Source organism: Tachyglossus aculeatus, chromosome 2 (genome assembly GCF_015852505.1).
Source record: "Tachyglossus aculeatus isolate mTacAcu1 chromosome 2, mTacAcu1.pri, whole genome shotgun sequence".
NCBI lineage: Eukaryota > Metazoa > Chordata > Mammalia > Monotremata > Tachyglossidae > Tachyglossus > Tachyglossus aculeatus.
The window spans coordinates 72221375-72243855 of NC_052067.1; the positions used below are offsets into that span (position 1 = coordinate 72221375).

General features: G+C 41.4%; 1 protein-coding gene across 2 annotated transcripts in view; it reads left to right on the plus strand.

Moving 5' to 3' along the window:
- Positions 1 to 22481, plus strand: part of SHPRH (SNF2 histone linker PHD RING helicase) — a 171384-nt gene that overhangs the window by 120777 nt on the left and 28126 nt on the right. For both annotated transcript variants that reach the window (XM_038762901.1, XM_038762893.1), the window contains exons 23-25: positions 2690 to 2791; positions 7401 to 7472; positions 9161 to 9349. In XM_038762901.1, the coding sequence (XP_038618829.1) occupies positions 2690 to 2791; positions 7401 to 7472; positions 9161 to 9349 (363 nt within the window). The remainder of the gene's footprint in view (positions 1 to 2689; positions 2792 to 7400; positions 7473 to 9160; positions 9350 to 22481) is intronic.

Genomic DNA, 22481 nt, shown 5'->3' on the forward strand with positions numbered 1-22481 from the left:
CACTGCCGTTTATCCCAGTTTCTTTTTATAGTCCATTCGAAAGTCATGCTGAACGTGGGCACCGTTTTCTGTAAACTGACCTTTCATGTTCTCTAAGACTGTTAACATCCTTTCCCCTCGCGCAGCCATATACTCTTCTGGAAACTGAACAAGTCCAGTTTCTTCCTACTCTTTTATTGGTCCATTCTTCCCAATTCTTTAACCTTTAGTTAACTGTTCATTTCTTTCATAGGGGAACCTAGACTGGTGTGCTTTTTCTAACATCAGAGAATGTTTCTGTTGTTATATTGTGCTCTCCCTATTGCTTAGTACAGTGCTCTGCACACAGTAAGCATTTAATAAATCGATTGAATGAATGATTAGGGCCCGACGTATTTAGACTGGCTGATAGACTGCCCTCACTTTCTAAAAACTATTTTTTGATGTACACACCTCAGAATAGTACACTTTGAAGCCAGCGGCGTTTTTATTTGCTCATTTGAATTAAGCTTATCTACCTACCAGAAGGTCGTTCTCTCTCTGGCTATCATCTAGTATGAGCTGTGGGGAAAAAAGGCAGAAGCCAGAACAGGAGCAGGAGCATAAAGGACATGAAAAGAGGGAGATGAGAGAAGCAGGCAGGCTGGGGCCTTAGAGCCATCAAGTAAGTATGGAAAAAGAACTACAGTGCCTCCTGCTATGGAGAGTATTGATCTGTCCAACTGTGAAGGGAGTAGACTTCTGGGAATAAGAGAGTGGGTAGATGACTGCTGGAAGCATCATTATCATCATCAATCGTATTTATTGAGCGCTTACTGTGTGCAGAGCACTGTAGCAGAAGCAGCAAGGTATAGTGGATAGAGCACGGGCCTAGGCATCAGAAGGGCATGGGTTCTCATCCCAGCTCTGCCACTTGTCTGCTGTGTGACCTTGGGCAAGTCACTTCACTTCTCTGGGCCTTACTTACCTCATCTGTAAAATGGGGATTGAGACTGTGAGACAGGGACTGGGTCCAACCTAACGTGCATCTTCCCCAGCGTTTAGAACAGTGCTAGGCACATAGTGAGCACTTACAAATGCCATAATTATTATTTTTATTGTTATTACTATTGTTATTATAGCAACAATGAGAGGAATACGAACAGGAAAGGCCACGAGGCCAGAGATACCTGGGCTCAGACCAGATATTCCCGCTGATCACCCCACTAAACTGCGGAATTTGTCCCTGAGCTACCATTCCCTGCATTAGTTGTATTTGTAAATGAATTTCCCTCTCTCGGTGTGCCACCCTGGTCCCAATAGCATTTGTTATCAGTCACCAGGCAGTCAACAGTATTTGAGCACCCGGGTCTGGCATTGTGCTTGGTGCTCTTTTAGCTATTTGGATGTAGCAGTTCACTTTTAAAAGGGCTATTTCCTGCCCTTGTGGAGGATATATTCTAAAACTGACTCATTGAAATGTATTCATATACAGCATAGCCACCAGTGCAATGCATTTATTCTGCTGCTGTAACATGTGTTTTCTTTATATCATTTGTATTTGACATGATAGAAAAGCTAGGAAATGGTTATTCCACAATTTAAATTCCACAATTTGACACAACTTATGGATTTGGTGCAAAAAGAAATGACTGTGAATATAGACGCAACACCTGTCGAGACATGATGCTGTTTGACTTCTCGGCTGCAGCCTTACATTTCTGTTTCCTGTTCTTTTCAGTACTTTAGTGTTTCTTTGTGGCTTTGCAACTCAACCGCATTTAACATAACAGAATAACAATGAGTAGCAAGCGTGTAAAGTGTTCTGATGGTGGAGATCACAATCCAAAAATATAGCAGTATCTTCGAACCATCTACCTTTAACCCATTAAGTTGTATTGAATAAATGTTTACTGTAATACAGTTTTCCCTTAACGTGAGGCTCTTTGAAAACATAAGCTCTGCCTTGGAAAACTGGGGGTATAATGTTTTTTGACATGCCAGACATTACTCTTTTATCTTTTCGGCCTGTGAATTTTTTTTCCCCTTTTGAATGAATTTTCAGAGTGGGTTTGAGAAGGAAGGAGGGGTTCAGAGTTTTGAGTGAGAGGATGGGAACGTGCCTACCTGCTCTGTTGTATTGTGCTTCGTACAGAGTGCTCAACACAACAGTAAGCGCTTAATAAATACCGTTGATTGATTGATTGAGGACAATGTAGAAAGGGGAAGAGTGTAGAAAGCAAGCCCTGTTTCCTGAGTGCAGATAAAGAGAAGAAAATTTAGGAACATTATATCCTCAGTATGTTTTTCCGATCCTGAATTGGGAAGCCATGGTTAGCCATCTTTAGCTAGCTAATCAATGGGATTTAAATTAACAGCCTAACATTTCACTCTTTGTACAACATTCTAACCTTGCATATTGTACTTACATTCCTACTAGAGATCATTTTGACCACCTGTGTCAAAAATAAAATTTGCATTTGGCTGTGGTGCATTCATTCTTTCGATCATATTTATTGAGCGCTCATTATAATCTATACCAAATCCCTAATAAATGACAGTTTAAAATGAAATCATTCTTGTGCAAACTTTCTTAAATGCCTACACATGTGTTTTTCACTATGTCTTTTAGAAATGCAGACTTGTTAATGCAAAAATGTAAGCTTGCATTCTGGAGCTAGTAAGTCGATGATCTGCTTTGTTTAAACGAACTGCCTTTTGATGCAACTAGGTTGAACAAAATCGAGTGAAACTGTTGAATGATAAGGCAGTTGCCAAATCCCAACTTCAGAAGAAACTTGGCCAGCTTCTCTACCTGACTAATTTGGAGAAGGTAGGTGTCCCCTCTAGTGATACATTGGGCAGAAGCCTGTTGGATTCCATAATTAACAATCTCGATGCCTTTATTGTACTATAGTTTAATACTACATACAGTGTACCTGCGTTTTCATTTGTTTCACTATAATATAGTCATTTTCCTCTAACATCTCTTTGGTTAAAAAGATGCACTACTGAGTCGTCATTCTGCCATGGAATGATTAAAATTTTCATTAAGAATATCTGCTATAAGTATCTTAATATGTATAGAGTGGAAAGTCAGTTATTTGAATTCTGGTTATCTGAAGTGAACAGTTTGTGTCTAGCTCGGATGTAATAATTAGAAGACATAATTATTCTGCTGGACAAAAGAGCCCAAGATGACTTTGTCACCAGTGATATTTCACATCCAATCTTATCCTTATGCTGAGCGCTCTCTCTCTCTCTCTCTCTCTCTCTCATCAGTAATGCATTTGCATTCCCTAAGCAGAAGTGCACTTTACAACTCACACTGTGCAGAACTCTTTATGAAATAAAGAGCGCGGGCTTTGGAGTCAGAGGTCATGGGTTCAAATCCCAACTCCGCCAATTGTCAGCTGTGTGACTTTGGGCAAATCACTTAACTTCAGCTGTGTGACTTTGGGCAAATCACTTAACTTCTCTGGGCCTCAGTTCCCTCATCTGTAAAATGGAGATTAAGACTGTGAGCCCCACGTGGGACAACCTGATCGCCTTGTATCCCCCCAGCACTTAGAACAGTGCTTTGCACATAGTAAGCGCTTAACAAATACCATGGTGATGATGAAATATGATTTTCAGAAGTGTAGTTCATTTTTATGAAGTGATATACAGGAAATGAAGTAGCTGCTGAATATCAGTAGCCTTAATGTTAAATTTGGCATTTATTTGGGTTGATATTTCTAAAATCCAAGAAAAATTTCCAAAAGTTTAAAGTAGATATTCTATTTTTATTTTCCTGTCAAATTTTTATTAACGTTACAATTTTATAGTGTGGTGTTTAGAGTAATCAACTCTGATGATTTAATAAAAATATTTAACACCTCAATGTAAAATTGAATTCAGTTTTATAGCATTTACTTATTTTCTGTTAATTCACAGATGAACATAGAGGTAATTATCAATCCAGAACGGAACTTTCTAATTTCAGTTGTCTGTGTTTGGGAAATTGCTAAATCAAATAATAGAGGAGAATTAATGCTCCAAATATTTATAATTAATTTAGATGATATTGTATGGAAGCTATTAGACTACAAACTCCTTGGGGGCAGGGATCAGAAGTTAATGCTAATTTTCTTGAACTCTCCCAAGTGTAGTACAGTGCTCTGCTCATAGTAGGCACTCAGTAAAAATACTATTGCTGGATTAGGTCAGACAATCAACTTTCTATTAGAACAGTCTAGATATCATTACTTTTTTATTTAATTTATTTTCTCTTTGGGGCCTCCCCCAAATATATCTGGATCAGATATTCACTGCAGTTGATGCTCTGCAGTCCTGTGAGTGGTGAATGAATTCTCAACTCACTCATTCCATAAAATATCATCACCTTGCATTCATCCTCTATCTTTGAGATTTGGAGAATAGATGCAGAACATCCAATAAGTAATTTTTGTCAAAGTCCTTACTTTGGCTTTTATATTGAGGAAGTAGGTAGAGGATAAAACCCGTCGTCTTAGAACCCGTGGCTTGTCTCGACTCCATTGACCTTCTGGATAACCTTAGGATAAAGTAGCATAGCCTCCATGATAATAATTGTGGTATTTAAGCACCTTTGGTATGCTAAGCGCTGGGGTAGATACATAATAATCAGTCCCACATGGGGCTCACAATCTTAGTAGGAGGGAGAAGTGGTATTGCATCCCCATTTGCAAAAGAGGGAGCTGAGATATAGAGAAGTTAAGTGACTTGCCCAAGTTGCACAGCAAGCAGTTGGCAGATCCAGAATTAGAACTCAGATCCTCTGACTACTAGTCCTGTGGTCTTTCCACTAGGTCTCATGCAACCCATATATTTAGTCTGTCAGCAAATCCTGCCAGTAGGCCTTGGGATAGATACAAGTTAATCAGCCAAATGAGGCTCACAGTCTAAATAGGAGGGAGAAGAGGTATTGAATCAATCTCCATTTTTCATTGGAGGAAACGGAGGCACAGGGAAGTTAAATGATTTTCCCAAGGTCACACAGCAGGCCAGTTGTGGAGCTGGGATCAGAACCCAGGTCCTCTGACTCCTGTGGTGTTTCCACTGGCCATGATGCTCTTCAATGTGCATCTGTACATTACAACTATAAAAAGGAGTGGGAAAAATTGTTTTCCTTATGTTGAGAGATGTTAGGAAAGGAGTTGAGCAAGTATTAACAGAATACATGAGACTAAGAACAACACATAAGTGGACCTATTAATATAATAATTATAAGGCTGACTGATTCTGACTTGCACAAGAAGGAAAGGGAATAAATTACATCCATGTGAGGATACTTATTTAAATTTTCATGAATGGGGGAAGGAGGAGGGATATGAGAAGAAGACTGTTTCCCTACTCACATTTTCCAGGGCATTTTTCCCACTGACCCTTTTTTTCCCTACATATGACATAGATGCTCAGAGTTATGGTGGGCAAGTTGCCCCTCCTGGTGATTCTGCAGTCAGAACAACACCTGTTGGACAATTCCCCACCGATACTTTCAGGGACCTGTGTGAAGATGCAGCTCTACATTCTATACAATTTTACTGGTGAAAATTCAGACTTGAAAAGTTTTTGTGTTTTCTAAGGCGTCTGATTTTTCTAAGTTTTCAGTTTCGCTTGACCAGACTATATAAACTGAATGACAAGTCATATTTCTGGTTTTTCTGCACTGCTTAAAGGATGTGACATCTCAGAATTGATATAACTGAAGAATAATACTCAGATGAGCAGCAGTTTTCAACAGTTTTCAAGAATTTGTTTCTAACATGATTTTTAAAATTCAATGGAGTATCACAGATTTTGAAAAATAATCCTTTCTTTGGGGCTAAACTATATTTACTGTGTCTCATTAGATTGTATATTCCTCAAGCACAGTGGCCTAGTGGATAGAGCACAGGCCTTGGAGTCAGACCGACCTGGGTTCTAATCCTGACTCCACCACTTGTCTGCTTTGTGACCTTGGGCAAGCTACTTAACTTCTCTGTGCCTCTGTTACCTCATCTGTAGAATTGGAATCAAGACTGTGAGCCTCATGCGGAACAGAGACTGTGTCCAACCCGATTTGCTTGTATCTACCCCAGCGCTTTGTACAGGGCCTGACACATAGTAAGCGCTTAGCAAATACCATTATTATTATTATTTTACTCTTTTCTTATATCCTTCAGGTGCCTAGTACAGTGCTTAGTACACTTTATTGTACTCTCCCAAGCGGTCTGCATGGAATAACTTCTAAATGCATACTATTGATTGGGTGATTGAGTTGAATTGTTACTACTTATAAATTCTGGTATTATTACTGACTCTGTTGATCTCATGATTTTTAAGCATAACCCTGAGATTGAAGGTTCAATTGTAACTTTCAGTTTATGAAAGCCATTTATAGAAAACATTGAGCTATTGAAAAACCACATCGATTTAGTCTCACATCAGTAAAGTTTGGCCTTTTTACCTTAGAGTATTTTGTTGGATTCCTAGAAAATATCTATTATGCAAGATTGACTTTAGTATTAGACGTTAGGATTAGCAGTCATCGGAATCCACGTTTCAGCCCAATTGTTTATATTCGTAATTTATCTTTTATTCTACAACTAATGTGTAACTCCTTCCCTCTTCATTTCTGACAGACCACCACTCTCCCCACCTTCAAAGTGCTCTTAAAATCACACCTCCTCCACAGACCCTCCCTAAGCCTTCTTTTCCCCTTTCCTTCCATCCCCCTGTGTCACCTGTGTATTTGGATCTGTAACCCTTTAAGCACTTGATATTTACCCCCACAACACTAACATACATGTTCTTACACTGACATTTCCCCTCCCAGTATTATTTTAATTTCTGTCTTCCTCTCTAGATTGTAAGCTACTTGTGGCCAGGGATTGTTTCTACCAACTTTATTGTATTGTACTTTCCCAAAGCACTTAGAAGAGTGCTCTGCACACAGTAAGTGCTCAATAAATATCATTGATTGAATAAAGCTACATCAACAGGTTGGCTGCAGAATCTTCTTCTTTAAATTTTTAAGTCCTCAAACTCCTGCTCAGGAGATGTATTAATATTAAAAAACCTGTATGTCTCATTTAAAAGCATTTTTTGATATTTTTGATGGGTTTTATTACATTTTGGCCTAGATAATATGTGACACTGTTCTGGTAAGAGCTTGTAATTAAAATACCAATTCTGTATTAATCTTATTACTATATCTTGATGCTGTTAAACCCTGTGGAAAGGCTTAATTTTCAAAGATTAAATTTAGCAATAAATCTAAACTTTATCCAAACTCTGCTCCTGCAGCACATGTACCAGAAATGCTTTTATTACTAACAAGCTTCGGTTACTAGTTATTAAATTAAAAAAACTGAACTAATAGCATTATTCTTTTAAGGTTATGGCTATCTTGTCTTTTTTTCTTTTTAAATATTGCATAGTCTCAAAATAAGACCACTGGAGGAGTGAATCCAGAACCTTGTCCAATATGTTCCCGGAACCTCGGAAAACAGGTAAAATGCCCAGGAATTTAGGGAGACCATGAATTAGATCTGGCAGTCCAGGTTGAATAGATGAACCTACCGAAAAGATGGACAAACATTTAAAGTTTAATTGATTGGCAATCATTTCATGTCAGGTAGACTTAATTTATGACCATGTACTTTTGCTCTGTATTTGTAATGCATGTCTTCCCCTTTTCCTGTGGTGACAGTGAATTATTTCTAGGAAGTCTGTTTTAGAGGTGGTAATCATGCTCATTACTTCATTTTATGATAGATCACTGGACATTTGGATTTACCTGTAAACCCAGCCCTCAGTGATCTGACTCTGCGTCTAACTTTTCACAGTTGAAAGTACTAAGAATGTGTTTACAGTTAAACATCATAAACGAGCACGTGAAAAATTGCAAAGTGAACCCAGTGTTATCCATTGCTCTGTATAATTTTTCAAGCACTCATTTTCATTGTCAAAAGCATACAAGTTCTCCTGTAGTATAAATTAGCAATGCTTTCCAGATCTTTGTTTTACCAGTCAGGAAATAAAGGTGAACCCTCTTCTTAGGTATTAGTTCCCAAATGTCTGTAATTGGGTTATTAATCATTTTTTCTTATTATGACTTCCTTTGTTTATTTTTGTTTTACATTACTGAATGACTTTAACTTTACCACCATTATTATTATTACACTGGAAACTCTTGCAATATATGTAATACTGTTGTAGAAAATCCAATCGGAGTATTACTGTTTACTGAAAGTCACGAATGTCATGAATGAATAGGAAGAAATTGGGGAGTATTAATTAATTTCCAGAAATTTAAATGTGGAAGACAAAAGAGTCCTAAAGATATAATTATCATGTAGAGGGTTGTGGGTCCATCATGTTTGGGAGGATAGTTTGTGAAGGAAAATCAGCAGACACATTTTCTGCCCTCTAAAATTTCAATTCAGCTGCACATAAAAAAGCATACATGTTAATTCAAATAAATATTTTCTTCAAATTCTCTTCAAATATAATCACAATTCATTGTTTTCAGGATGGGGAGTGAAAAAAATCAAAATGTCTGCTTTGTAGAGGTGGGGTTTAAGAAGTTGGGCAAGGCCAGTAAGGCCAAAAATAGAAATATGAGAGGTGTGAAGAAATAGTTTGATGGAAAAAAGTGTAGAAAGTTGCAGGAGAGGTCACTGAGTGCCCATTTCTTATGAGAGTGAACAATTAATTGGTAGCTAAACTAGGAAAAACTCTTTCCAAACTGGCCATCCAGGTTTATTTTTTAATTTGTTTTATTTAATCTGGGGGCCACCTCTTTGGGTCAAAAGGAATTTCTATTCCAAGTTTCAAGCATAGTCCGTTAAGAAATAGTAATAGTTCTGGGCCCGGCTCAGTGTTGAAACTGATAGCATCAATTCCTATATGACAGAAATAGTTTTCCCATCAAAGTCTGAAACATCACCAACCAGATTGTTTACACTTCCACCTGAGAAAGTGGAATTGATGCAACATTTCATTAGCAGTTCATTAGTGGCCTCTGACCATATTGTCTTAACACATCCTGGAATATATGTGAAAGCTGATAGGGGTCATCTTTCAGTCTTTAGGAGTCAGACTTGTGACTTTATCGAGGGTAAACTGTAGGATTTTCTCTTAAATTTGAAAGAGCTGTTGGCAGCAATTCAGTGAACTCTTTTTGCGTTTTCTCTAGTGGGCTGTGTTGACCTGTGGGCATTGTTTCTGTAATGAATGCATTGCCATTATCATCGAGCAGTATAGCGTGGGTACCCGGAGAAGCTCAATTAAGTGTGCCATCTGTAGACAGACGACATCACATAAAGAAATCTCTTATGTCTTCACTGCAGAGACGGCAAATCAGGAAGATGATATTCCTGTGAAGGTAAGATTGCCACAAAAGTTCTTTGAAATTGCTCCTTGAAGTGATATAGCAGCAATAGCTGCTGAGTGATGGCCATGGTGAGGCCGGAGCTACAGTCAGTAACCATTACCCTGAGGTCAGACTCTTCATGAGGCCAGGGTGAGACACGTGTGTACTAGTCGGTAACTTTGTCTTCACAGGAAAGAATCTTTGGTGGTTGTTTCCACCTGGACAGCAGCGAACCAAACCACCCTGGATTGAGGGGTGGAAAAAAATGGCGTTTTTAAAAAGTTAATTTTCCTTTTGAAGAAAAAGTCATGTAGGCATCTATTTTCCATAATTACGCTCTCTTTCTCTGCTTGAGCCAAGCAAAGTGTGGTTGTTTGTTATTGCTTAGAGGTGGTGTTCATACTTAGTGTAGTAATTGAAAATTGGCACAAGAGGGAGACAGTAAGTTTGGCATGCAGAGTCATTAAATAATAATAATAATAATAATAATAATAATAATAATATCATTTGTTAAGCGGTTACTATGTGCCACACACTGTTCTCAGCGCTGGGGTAGATACAAGGTAAATAGGTTGTTCCACATGGGGCTCACAGTCTTAATCCCTGTTTTACACGTGAGTGAACTGAGCCACAGAGAAGTGAAGTGAATTGCCCAAGGTCACATAACTGATACGTGGCGGAGTCGGGATCAGAACCCATGACCTCTGACTCCCAAGCCTAGGCTCTTTCCACTAAGCCACGCTGCTTGCTCTAAAATTTGAAATTGGCAGGGATCTTTTGAGTTATGTTTTCTGCATTGCAACCTAAATTTTAGGATAAATTAAGTACCTTAATCTAGTGTGAAGAAATCATCTAGAAAGGTTTCTCCTTGCGTTTACCTCTTTGGGGTCTTTTGTCTCATCACTATAATTCTTTTACCACACCGTTTGTCTCTTCCGTGATCATCTTTGTGGTCATTCCCGGCCGAGGCAGAACAGGATCTCTGCGCTAAATCCAGTGACTGGAGGACAGTAAAGCAGGGAGCCAAAGGGAGAACAAGGGATAGGAAGTTTTGAGGATATTGGAGATTGGCCTGAAAGTCAGCGATGGGCACACTTTCTGATTGGCATTAATTACTTTTATAACTATGGTGATGTCTTGTCATCTCTTCATTTTTCTTTTTCCTTTTTGGTCTTTGTTCCTCTTCCTGCCTTATTGCTCATTTTAGAGCCTGCATTATCCATGAGAGTAATACCATAGTTACTTGCATAATTGCCCCATTTTTTTCTAAACCCAGAACAGGAGGGGCTATGCTGTGGGGCCATCGAGGAATTAAGTCTATAAATAAGGGGAGTAGGAGGAAAAAAAGAAATCAAAACGGAGGAGTAAAAGAGGGGAGAAGGAAGAAGAAGTTGAGGGCATTTGAGAGTGTGTCTTGCTTCTATCACACTCTCCCAAGTGTTGCATGCACTAGGCAATCAGTGAATTAGGGTAACCCTTCTCCTCTCTGTGCCACCACCCCACCCCCCAACCTTCCCCCATGGCCCCCCTAATTTGTGTGTTCTGACCCTTGTCTTTTTCCTTGCAAAGAAACACCTTCCCCTGCTTCATCCTGCATCTGCAGCATTCACAAAACCTGACCCCCAGTGTATTGCTGTAATCTGATTACCTCCTCAAAAGTCATGAGGCTGGGAGAGAGGGGAATTCTGTGAGTAAATACAGTAAAAGTTAAACTGACATAAAGAAGTTTAGGTAGCTGATTCTGAAAACCCTATGGCTATGGTAGTTCCAGAGCATTGACATGCTTTCACCATGTATCCTTCAGCTAAATGGCAACTGATGGTTTGGAGTAAATAAGCACCTAATGCTGAATACAAATCCAAGTGATTAAATGAAGCCAGACCTTGTAGGTCACGCTTGATGCAAGAAGATTTTGGAAGTGTATACTTAATCACTAAAATAAATAGTGCAGCCTTCATATAGAGGGATTAGTAAAGCTGTTCATTGAGGCACATGTTTACCTCTGCCCTTCCGAGGGGCAGACTAAGAAGAGCAAATGCTCCCACAGTGGATTATCAATATATGAATTGATAATCAGCTGGGAGATGCAGTTTCACAAATGAGCAAAGACCGAGGATGGTCTGTATCCCTCTATGCTAGTTGGATGATTTTTAATCCAGTCAATCATTTCTGTCAATCAGTAATACTTATGTTCAGAACACTGTACTGGGCACTTGGGAGAGTGGGAAATGACGGTGTTGGTAGATATGTTCCCTTCCCAGAGTGAGTGTAGAAGGGAACCTAGAACTGAGCCTTAAGGGAGCTTTACTGTCAGGGAGTAGGAGGCAGAGGAGGAGCCGTCAGAAAGATAGGAAGAGAACCAAGAGAGGGCAGTGTCAGTGAAGCCAACGTTGCATAATGTTTCCAGGAGAAGGGAGTGGTCGACAGAGTCAAAGGCAACTGAGAGATTAATCTAGGACGATTAGGTTGTCTTGCTGCCGACCTCTCTCCCACTTCTGCCTCTGGCCTGGAATTCCCTCCCTGTTCATATCAGACAATTACTCTCCCCACCTTCAAAGCTTTACTGAAGGCACATCTCCTCTAAGAGGCCTACCCTGACTAAGCCCTCATTTCCTCTTCTCCCATTCCCTTCTGTGTCACCCTGATTTGCTCCCTTTATTCACCCCTTCCTCACCCCCTGCATATCTATAATTTATTTATATTAATGTCTGTCTCCCCTTCTAGAGTGTAAGCTCATTGTGGGCAGGGAAGTTGCTATATTGTATTTTCCCAAGAGCTTAATACAGTGCTCTATACATATTAAGCAATCAGTGAATAAAATTGATTGATAGAGTAGGGACTGTCAGATTTGGTGAGAAGGAGGTCTTTGGTTATCTTACAGAGGGCTGTTTTCATGGAGTGAAGGGGGCAGAAGTCAGATTGAAGGGGATCAAGAAGAGAATTGGAGGAGAGGAAGTGGAGATGGTATAAACAGCTCTCTGAAGAAGTTTGGAGAGAAATGGAAGGAGAGAGATATGGGGTCAAGGAAGGTCTTTTTTAGGATAGGGGATGCGTAAGCATATTTGAAAGAAGTGCAGAAGAAGCCACTGGAGAGCAAACAGTTGACGATGGTGATCAGGGAGGGAAGAAGGGAAGGGGCAAGTATCTAAAAAGGAATGAAGGGGTGGGGTCAGAAGCACAGGTAGGATGGGTAGATTTAGGGAGGAGGCGAGATCTCTTCTTGAGTTACTACAGGGAATATAGGGAGAGTTGAAGAGAGTGGAGGAGTTAGGGGATGGGAGAAGAGCAGGGAAGATTTTAAGGAGGTCACACCTGATGGTTTCAATTTTGTTGATGAAGTATGTGGCCAGGTCATTAGGGGAAAGAGATGGTGGGAGCCAGAGTTAAATATCTGGAACAGCTGGTAGGGCAGTGTGTATGGGGGTGAATTAGGAGGCATATTTATAGTTGTCGGGCAGAGGAGAGAGCTGAATTGTAGCAGGTAAGAATGAATTCAAGGTGGACAAGGTCAGAGAGATCTCTGGAATTCCACCAGCAACACTCTGCAGCTCAGGTACAGGAGTGGAGGAAGCATACACTGGAGGTGATTCAGGGTTGTCGGCAAGCTCAGCAGAGGGACAGGGGAGCAAGGAAATTCAGTTCAGTGGAGAGGTGTTAAGTGTGTCAGGAAAAGATAGTTTGAGCATGGGTTCTTCCCCCGCTGTAAACTCTTTGTGGGTAGGGAAGTGTCTATCAAATCTCTTGTACTCTCCCAAATACTTAGTACAGTGCTCTGCACACAGTAAGAGCTCAATAAATTTGATTGATTGAAACTAAATGGGGTAGGATGGCTGTAGAATATTGGAGATGATCCAAAGAGCATAAGTCTCTGTGGGGGAACAAGGCAGATTTACTGGGTTATGGGAAAGAGAACAGGTAAAGAGGTTGTGTTATGACAGAGGAATTTCAGAATTAGTGAGGATAGAGATTGTATAGTGGTTAGAGATTATAAAAATAAGTGTGTGCCCTTGTTGGTGAGTGGGTAAGGTGGGGTGGAGCAGGAGGTCATTTGAGTAGAGGAGTGAGAGAAGGTTAACAGTGGAAGTGTCGTCGGGGACATCCATATGGATGTTGAAGTCCATGAGGATTAATGTAGGGATGGAGAAAGAGAGAATGTGTGAAAGGGATCATAATAGTTAAAAAAATTGGAAGTGAGGCCTAGGGTTCAGTCCCTTCAAGGCCCTACTGAGTGAGAGCTCACCTCCTCCAGGAGGCCTTCCCAGACTGAGCCCCCTCCTTCCTCTCCCCCTCCTCCTCCTCTCCATCCCCCCGCCTTACCTCCTTCCCTTCCCCACAGCACCTGTATATATGTATATATGGTTGTACGTATTTATTACTCAATTTATTTATTTATTTTACTTGTACATATCTATTCTATTTATTTTATTTTGTTAATATGTTTTGTTTTGTTCTCTGTCTCCCCCTTATAGACTGTGAGCCCACTGTTGGGTAGGAACCGTCTCTATATGTTGCCAACTTGTACTTCCCAAGCGCTTAGTACAGTGATCTGCACACAGTAAGTGCTCAATAAATATGATTGATTGACTAATTGATAGATGACTGTGTCTAGTTACTGGAGTTGGTGGTAGAGGTGGGTAATATAGACTTCAAAGGAAGAGAAAGAGAGGGATAGGGGTGTTGGGGTGGTGCAAAAGCAGCATTAGGGAGTGAGAAGGTAGCCAACTCCTCCCCCTTTCCCATTGAGTCTTGGGGAATAAGAGACAATGAAGCACCCCCTCTAAAGAGCATGGGAAGAGACAGTGTCATCTGGGGAAAGGCAGGTTTTAGTGATGATGAAGAGGAGCTGTGACTTGGTCAGTAACACGTCTAGGATGAAGGGAAGCCATCCCATAATGGAGCTAGGGGTCCAGAGATTGCAGTTGGCTGAGGAGAGGCGAGGGGTAGAGAGGGATTAAATGGGAATGAGCTGATGGGTTCGGTGCAGGCGGAGGGGGTTGAAGGACAGTGGTGGGATGGGATAACAGGGATGGGGCGAGGGTTGAATGGGAGTGACCTGACGGGCTGGTGTGTTGGGATGAAGATGCCAGGGTACTAGGTGAGAGGACACAATGGAGCTAGAACTTACAAGAAATAAAGTGCAGAGCTGCAGCAGTCAGGGTGTTTGTTCAAGGAAATCCCAGTCCTAAAAAGAGAAGAGTTCCTGTGAAAGATACTTGCCCCAAGGTTACGCATCTACAAGGACAGATGGAAGACAGATTTCTTTCTAGTAGTACAGGTCTGTGCCTCATTTGTAGGTCATAAAAGCCTATGGATTTCTTTCTGTAGAAGAGTTGATATTTTTAAAAATGTAGAAAAACACCAAAAGCACCTCCCACCGATAGTGTAGCACCATAATGTTTTAAATTAGCCAAAGCCTACAGAAGTCTCCATGTGTCTTAATAGCTATATAATTCCAATGAAACTCTTTAGGTGTAAAGTACCCTTTTTGAATAATTTCCCTTGTGCTCTGGGACCAGTTTTTGTTGCTATCTGGGGCTGAATTGTAGGGGAATAAGTAAAAATGTAGAAAATTCCTTCCTACTCAAAATAATTATGCAAAAAAGCAGGAAAGGTGACAAAATTTTTTGTCCCCTGGAACAGCTGTATCATTACAGCTTGGAGGAGCATTCACTCAGCTGTGGAATCAAGAGACTTGTGCTTTGGAGGCACAGTCACAAGAATACACACGGGTAATTAGGAACCATTTCACAGTCAGCAAAGCACTGTGGTAAATTTGATGAAGATGGGGAATGTACCCCAGCTAGCATCAGGAAAACTACACAGAGATGGCAGAAAGCTGAATACTGGTCCTTGCAGTTCTGCTAACTAGACATTACTCTGCCTAATGATGCACAGATGGACAAAGAAATAGAAAACTGAATCGAGAGTAGTTTGTCGTTTGGGAGATAAACCCTCTAAGGCAACCATGGGACATCAAGCTTCACACTAAAGTTTTGCAAAATTGCAGGACTTACCATAGAAGGTACGTGTGTCATCTCAGGAGGTTTCAGCAGAAACACCGATCCATACAAAATAGATAATGGACTATAAAATAATAATAATAATTATGGTACTTGTTAAGCACTTACTATGTGCCAAGCACTGTTATAAGTACAGGGGTAGATACAAGTTAATCAGGGTGGACACAGTTCCTGTCTCGCATTGGGCTCACACTCTTAATCCCCATTTTATAGATGAAGAACCTGAGGCCCATAGAAGTTAAAGGTCTTGCCCAGGGTCACACAGCAGACATGTGGCAGATATGGAATTAGAACCCAGGTCCTTCTGATTCCCCAGGCCTGAAAGAGATCATTATCTCCCTGGACCGAATTTGGTGCTACTTTGCTGTACGTCATCAAACTAGGGCTAACAGGATTGACCACCCAAGGGCTCCACATGACCTAAGACAGGTATGGATTTAAGGCCTCCCACCCACTACTCCTAAATAAATCTAAACCCCAGAGGTCAGGACTGAGCTTTTCCCACAAACTGGCAAGACAATTAAACAGGGTTTAGTTTGGGAAGAGAGAGAAACTAACTCAGAATTTTGATCATGAAGCTCGCAGAGTTTCTAGGGTTGCTTAGCGGACCATCTAGAAATCAGTGCTAATCAATCAATCATATTTATTGGGCACTTACTGGGGGCAGAGCCCCGTACTATGCACGTGGGAGAGTACATTATAAGAAAGTTGGTAGACACATTCCCTGCCTACAATGAGCTTACAGTCTGGAGCTAGCCCCTGTAGACTTGGGGGTGAACTGATTGAGAGAGCTGTGAAAAAACATGAGTTCAAGCTGAAATTATCCCCCAGCAGTGCCTATAACCAAGTTAACCCCACTATTCATTCAGTCACGTGTATTTATTGAGTGCTTGCTGTGTGCGGAGCACTGTACTAAGCACTTGGGAGAATACAGTGCAGCAATAAAAAGACACATTCCCTGCTCACAAGCTTACAATCTGAAGCTCAAAGTCTAATCTTCCTTTTTATCTCAAATGTAGCTGAGAGAGAGAGAGAAATAATGTACTCTGTGCCTATTGATAGTCCTCTGGTCTCTCAGTACATAACTCAGGTTCCTTTCTCATGCCCAGCTCCCAGCAAAAGATGACTAGGTTGTCCTTCTCCCCACTAGATCTTGGCTTTGTGCACTTATTGACTAGGCCAGATCCTTTCCAAATCATTCCAAATCATCCTAAAAGTCAGAGGGTAAATCAAGGAGTGAGGATTATATTATATCAAGCTACCCGGTGACCATTTATGGGCCTCTCCACAACAGATCAAGTGGTGTGGGCAGGGAACGTGTCTACCATTTCTGTCATTGGACTCTCCCAAATACTTAGTACAGTGCTCTGCACACAATAAACACTCAATAAATACATGTGTATTCCATCGATTAACGAGATGGTAGAAGCCTGATTACCCTCCATCATCTAGACAGTACTGATCACGACGCAGCTTCTCTCTGGCAAGCTGAAGGTGTACGGTGCATGCAAGCAAACATTTGAAGATGGTGTGACTGACATTTAGGCCTGTGCATGTGAATGAGGTTGATAGGTCAGATGCAGGGTCGACATCCCGGTGCACATTGTGTACAAGTAATAATAATAATAATAATAATAATAATGATAATAATGATGGCATTTATTAAGCACTTACTATGTGCAAAGCACTGCCCTAAGCACTGGGGAGGTTACAAGTTGGTCAGGTTGTCCCAAGCAGGGGGCTCATAGTCTTAATCCCCATTTTACAGATGAGGTAACTGAGGCACAGAGAAGTGAAGTGACTTGCCCAAAGTCACACAGCTGACAGTTGGCAGAGCTGGGATTTGAACCCACGGCCTCTGACTCCAAAGCCCCTGCTCTTTCCATTGAACCACGCACCAAGTAAGGTCTCTGTGTACCCATGGGTTTGTTCCACATTGGACCAATCTCTCTTCTTGACTTTCTGCCATTTTGAGTCCTGGTCTCCATGAAGCTTTTGATGTAGAGAAGCAACCTCCCTCCCAGTTTTACCCACCAAACTTCTCTGTGCTGCTGGGTTCTTCCAAAGGTCTGCAGCTATGTTGCATTGTTTGAGATTCACTGCAGTTTTAAAATAATTTTTCTGCCCTCTAAGGTTGTGTGTGCCCCGATATGACAGCATGGTGGACCTGGAAATCAGGAGATCTGGGTTCTAGTACTGACGTGCTCTGTGGCCATAAGCGAGTCACTTAACCTCTCTGGTTTCCTCATCTGAAAGATGGCAACATCTCAAATCCATCCCTTCTTCTCCATCCAGACTGCTGCCAGCAGCGTGGCTCAGTGGAAAGAGCATGGGCTTTGGAGTCAGAGGTCATGGGTTCAAATACCGACTCTGCCAATTGTCAGCTATGTGACTTTGGGCAAGTCACTTAACTTCTCTGTGCCTCAGTTACCTCATCTGTAAAATGGGGATTAAGACTGTGAGCCCCCCATGGGACAATCTGATCAATCTGTAACCTCCCCAGCATTTAGAACAGTGCATTGCACATAGTAAGTGCTTAATAAATGTCATTGTTATTATTATTAGTAGTAGTAGTAGTAGTACCACACTGGTCCAAGTACTTGGCATAGCCCATCCTGATGGTTGCATCGGCCCCCTCGCTATCCACCTTACCACCAGCCTCTCCAGTCCATTCGTCACCCTACCAACCATATCATTTTTCTAAAAGGTTGTTCTGTGCTTGTTTCCTCACTCCTCAAAAACTTCCAGAAGTTGCCCTTTAGACTGTGAACTCGTCATGGTCAGGGAATGTGTCTACCAACTCTGTTGTATTGTACTCTCCCAAGGGCATAGTACAGTGCTCTGCACAGTTACCTCTCAATAAATACGATTGATTGATTGCCCATCAATCCCCATATCAGGCAGAAACTCCTCACCATCAGCTTTGAGGCACTCGATGAGCTTTCTTCCCCTGTACTTATCCTCACTCCCTTCCCACTTCAACCAAGCTCCATTCTTTGCTTCTGTAATACTAGCCTATCATTGTGCCTCTCTCTCTCTCTCACCATCCATTCCTTGCTCACACTCTCCCCCCTGCATGGAACTCCTTCCCCCTTGTAAATCCAACACACCGCCACTTGTCCCATCTTCAGAGCTCTACTGAAGTCACATGTCCTCCAGGAATAATAATGAAACTTGTGGAATTAAGCACTTAGTGTGTGCCTAGCAAGATAATCAGGTCAGCCACAGTCCGTGTCCCAAATGGGGCTCGTAATTCATTCAGTCGTGTTTATTGAGCACTTACTGTATGCAGAGTAATATAAGGAGTGGGGATAGCTTTGAATCTCCATTTTACAGATAGGAAAACTGAGGAACATGGAAGTTAAGTGATTTGTCCAACAGCAAGTAAGTGGTGGAGCAGGTTTAGAACCCAGATTCCTTGGCTCTCAGGCCCTTCTCTTTCCACTAGCCCATGCTGCTTCAGGGAAGCCTTCCCTGACTCACCTTTCATCTCCCCATCCCATTTGCCCTCCCTCCTGCATTATCTCCACACCTAAGTGCTTTGAGGTGTGGGCTCACTTTTATATCATATTCTCCCAAGTGCTTAGTACAGTGTTCTTCACACAGTAAGTACTCAAAATATGATCAATTAATTGACTCATGTATTCACCCCACAACACCACAACAACACTTCTATATATAGCCTTACATTCTGTGTTGCTTCCCCACCTGTTTATTTCCAATGTCTCTCTGTGGTTAGATCATAAACTTCCTGAATATAAGGATTGTGTGTACTCTGTTGACTCTTCCAAACACTTACTACAGTGCTCTTCACACAATAAGCACTCAAGTACTATTGATTGCTTGGCATTAAAATGCTTGCTCTCCCTACTAATTAGATTGTGAGTCAGGGACTATGTCTAATCTGATTATTTTGTGCCTTCCCCAGCATTTGACACACAGTGAGCTTTTTAACAATACTATAATTAGCTGTTTGGATGACAGCAAGCCATCCATCCTCCTCCCATGTCCCACCACATTGCTGAAGTGCTGATGAATTGACTCCATTCCAGTCCCTCGTTGTTGGTAATCTTGTCCTGCCTGTTGATGTTGCATATGGTTGAGATGATGCAGATGAAACTCTTGCAGGAAACTCTTACAGAAGCATGGGTCTTCTGTAGCAAGTACAAGTCTCACAGCCTTATAGAAGTTGGACATCACAACAGCCTTTTAGAACTTCAGCATGGTATAGTGCCCATTTGAGGCCACACTCTGGTTTCCAATCTTCACAAAGATACTCCTGGCCTTTTTCATTCTGTTTTCTATCTCTTTAGCCATGCACTGTTGTATGGTGTAAAGTAGCAAAATTCTGGGACAGCTTTGTTTTGTCTCATCAGGGAAGACTTATGGGCATGTGTAGGGGTTCGTGAATGGTTGGGGGATATTGACTTTTGTTTTCTTCACTTATTATTGGAGCAAAATGCTGTGCTGCAGCTTTAAAGTGATTGCAAGTCTTTTTGACAAGTGCTTCTAGAGTACAGTCATCTGCACAAAGCAGTTCCTGAACCACTGTGTCCCACTGCGCTTATCCTGTTGAGCCAGTGAAAGTTTCCCAGGGGATCGGAAGTGTGCTCCGGCAGCATAGACTATATCGAGCAGAATCTGACGTATTACATAACCGTGTTTCACTCTGTAAGTGATTGGGAAAGGGTCAGATGGGGTTCCTTCAACCCTTAAATCAACCAACCATCCCATTAGGAAGTCTCGGTGAATTTCTGATGCCCATATTTGCTTAGGAATTTCCAGAGCCTTGATCTACCAACTCTGTTGTATGGTACCCTCCCAAGGGCATAGCTCAGTGTTCCACACATAGTAAGCACTCAGTAAATACCATTGATTGATCTGGTGCTGGTGTCAGGTATTCTGGTAAAATTGCTGAACAATAGTGAAGTAGTTTCAAACACGGGGACAGAGGTATGAAGTCATTCAAACATATTTATGGAGCACTTACTGTGAGCAGAGCAGTGTACTAAGCACTTGGGAAAGTACAATACATCAATAAAGAGAGACAGTCCGTGCCCAAAACAAGCTCACAGTCCAGAGGAAGCAGCAGCATGGCACAGTGGAAAGAGCATGGGCTTTGGAGTCAGAGGTCATGGGTTCAAATCCCAGCTCCGCCAATTGCCAGCTGTGACTTTGGGCAAGTGACTTCACTTCTCTGTGCCTCAGTTACCTCATCTGTAAAATGGGGATTAAAACTGTGGGACAAACTGATCACCTTGTAACCTCCCCAGCGCTTAGAACAGTGCTTTGCACATAGTAAGTGCTTAGCAAATACCATCATTATTATTAGAGGGACAGTCACAAGTCATCCTTTTCATCCACATCGTCACTCATGATTGGGATCTAAACGATGTTGTATTTGAATATGAAGTAAGTTGAACTGATATGAAGTAATATGAAGTGGGCATGAGCATGTGTTTGTATTACACACTTATAGCACCAAGTAACATCATGTGACTGCTCAAAGAATCAAACCCTTGTGCCAGTGACATGTTTAGACTAGTATTCACTCTTCCCTGCCAATATCACAAACAAGCCTAACAACATTCAATTTGAGCTGGCAATAGTGTTAGCGCTACCAACATGAGCCGTCCAGTGCCTGGAAAACAGGTGCATGCAAAATAAAAGAATGCTTGTGTAACATTTCCCCCACATGAAACTGTGCGGCATGAAATCATGCAATAGTTAAAGGAACTTCGAAGGGATTTGTGACTTTCTGGAAAATAAAATCTGGGATGAAATTAAGGTAGCACAGGCATCATGAAAGGAAATGGACTTTCTTTGTACCAGTAGAAAAGATACAGGCAAAAATATAACCTAAAGATTCCCCCCAGCTATATAAATTTAGCAATGAACTGTAAAATGGCCAAGATGCCATGAGGAAAAATATAGAGGCAATTTGCCCAATATGTGTGGTGTGTCACACTCCTAGTTTGATCCTCTGGAGTAAAAATATAAGCTATGCAATATATCTCTTTCTTTGTTGGCATTACACAGCATACAAAGTTTCCTAAGAGCAGATCTCTTAAATTTGAATCCTGTTTTGCTTTGTATTTTCCATTTTGTAAATCTACTGAAATAAAGGATATTGCTGTAGAATGCCCATCCAAACCAAGTGGAAACATGCCTATTCAGTACTATGATTTAGGCACTCACTGCACCAAGTGCTGTGCCAAGTGCTACCAGGTTAAACAGCATTTAGGACTGTGGTGACTAATTTTGATGCCAATTATATTAAATAAATCACTCATTTATTATAATTTATTATATATATAAATATATATATATATAATTTATTAGATTATATATTATATTACAAATAAATCAAAATTAGATAATCAAAAATGATAGATTTGCTACTAATAGGATAATAATTTCATAATTCATTGTCATATTTATTGAGTGCTTACTGTGTGCAGAGCACTGTACTAAGCGCTTGGGAAGTACAAGTTGGCAACATGTAGAGAAGGTCCCTACCCAACAATGGGCTCACAGTCTAGAAGGGGGAGACAGACAACAAAACAAAACATGTAGACAAGTGTCAAAATCATCAGAATAGATAGAATTAAAGCTATATGCACATCATTAACGAAACAAATAGAATAGTAAATATGTACAAGTAAAATAAATAGAGTAATAAATCTGTACAAACATATATACAGGTGCTGTGGGGAGGGGAAGGAGGTAGGGCGGCGGGGGGTTGGGGAGGAGGAGAGGAAAAATGGGGCTCAGTCTGGGAAGGCCTCCTGGAGGAGGTGAGCTCTCAGTAGGGCCTTGAAGGGAGGAAGTGAGCTAGCTTGGCAGATGGGCAGAGGGAGGGCATTCCAGGCCAGGGGGCGGATGTGGGCCGGGGGTCGATGGTGGGACAGGCGAGAATGAGGCACAGTGAGAAGGTTAGCGGCAGAAGAGAGGAGGGTGTGGGCTGGGCTGTAGAAGGAGAGAGGGGAGGTGAGGTAGGAGGGGGCGAGGTGATGGACAGCCTCGAAGCCAAGAGTGAGGAGTTTTTGCTTGATGCCTAGGTTGACTGGTAGCCACTGGAGATTTTTGAGGAGGGGAGTAACATGCCCAGAGTGTTTCTTCAC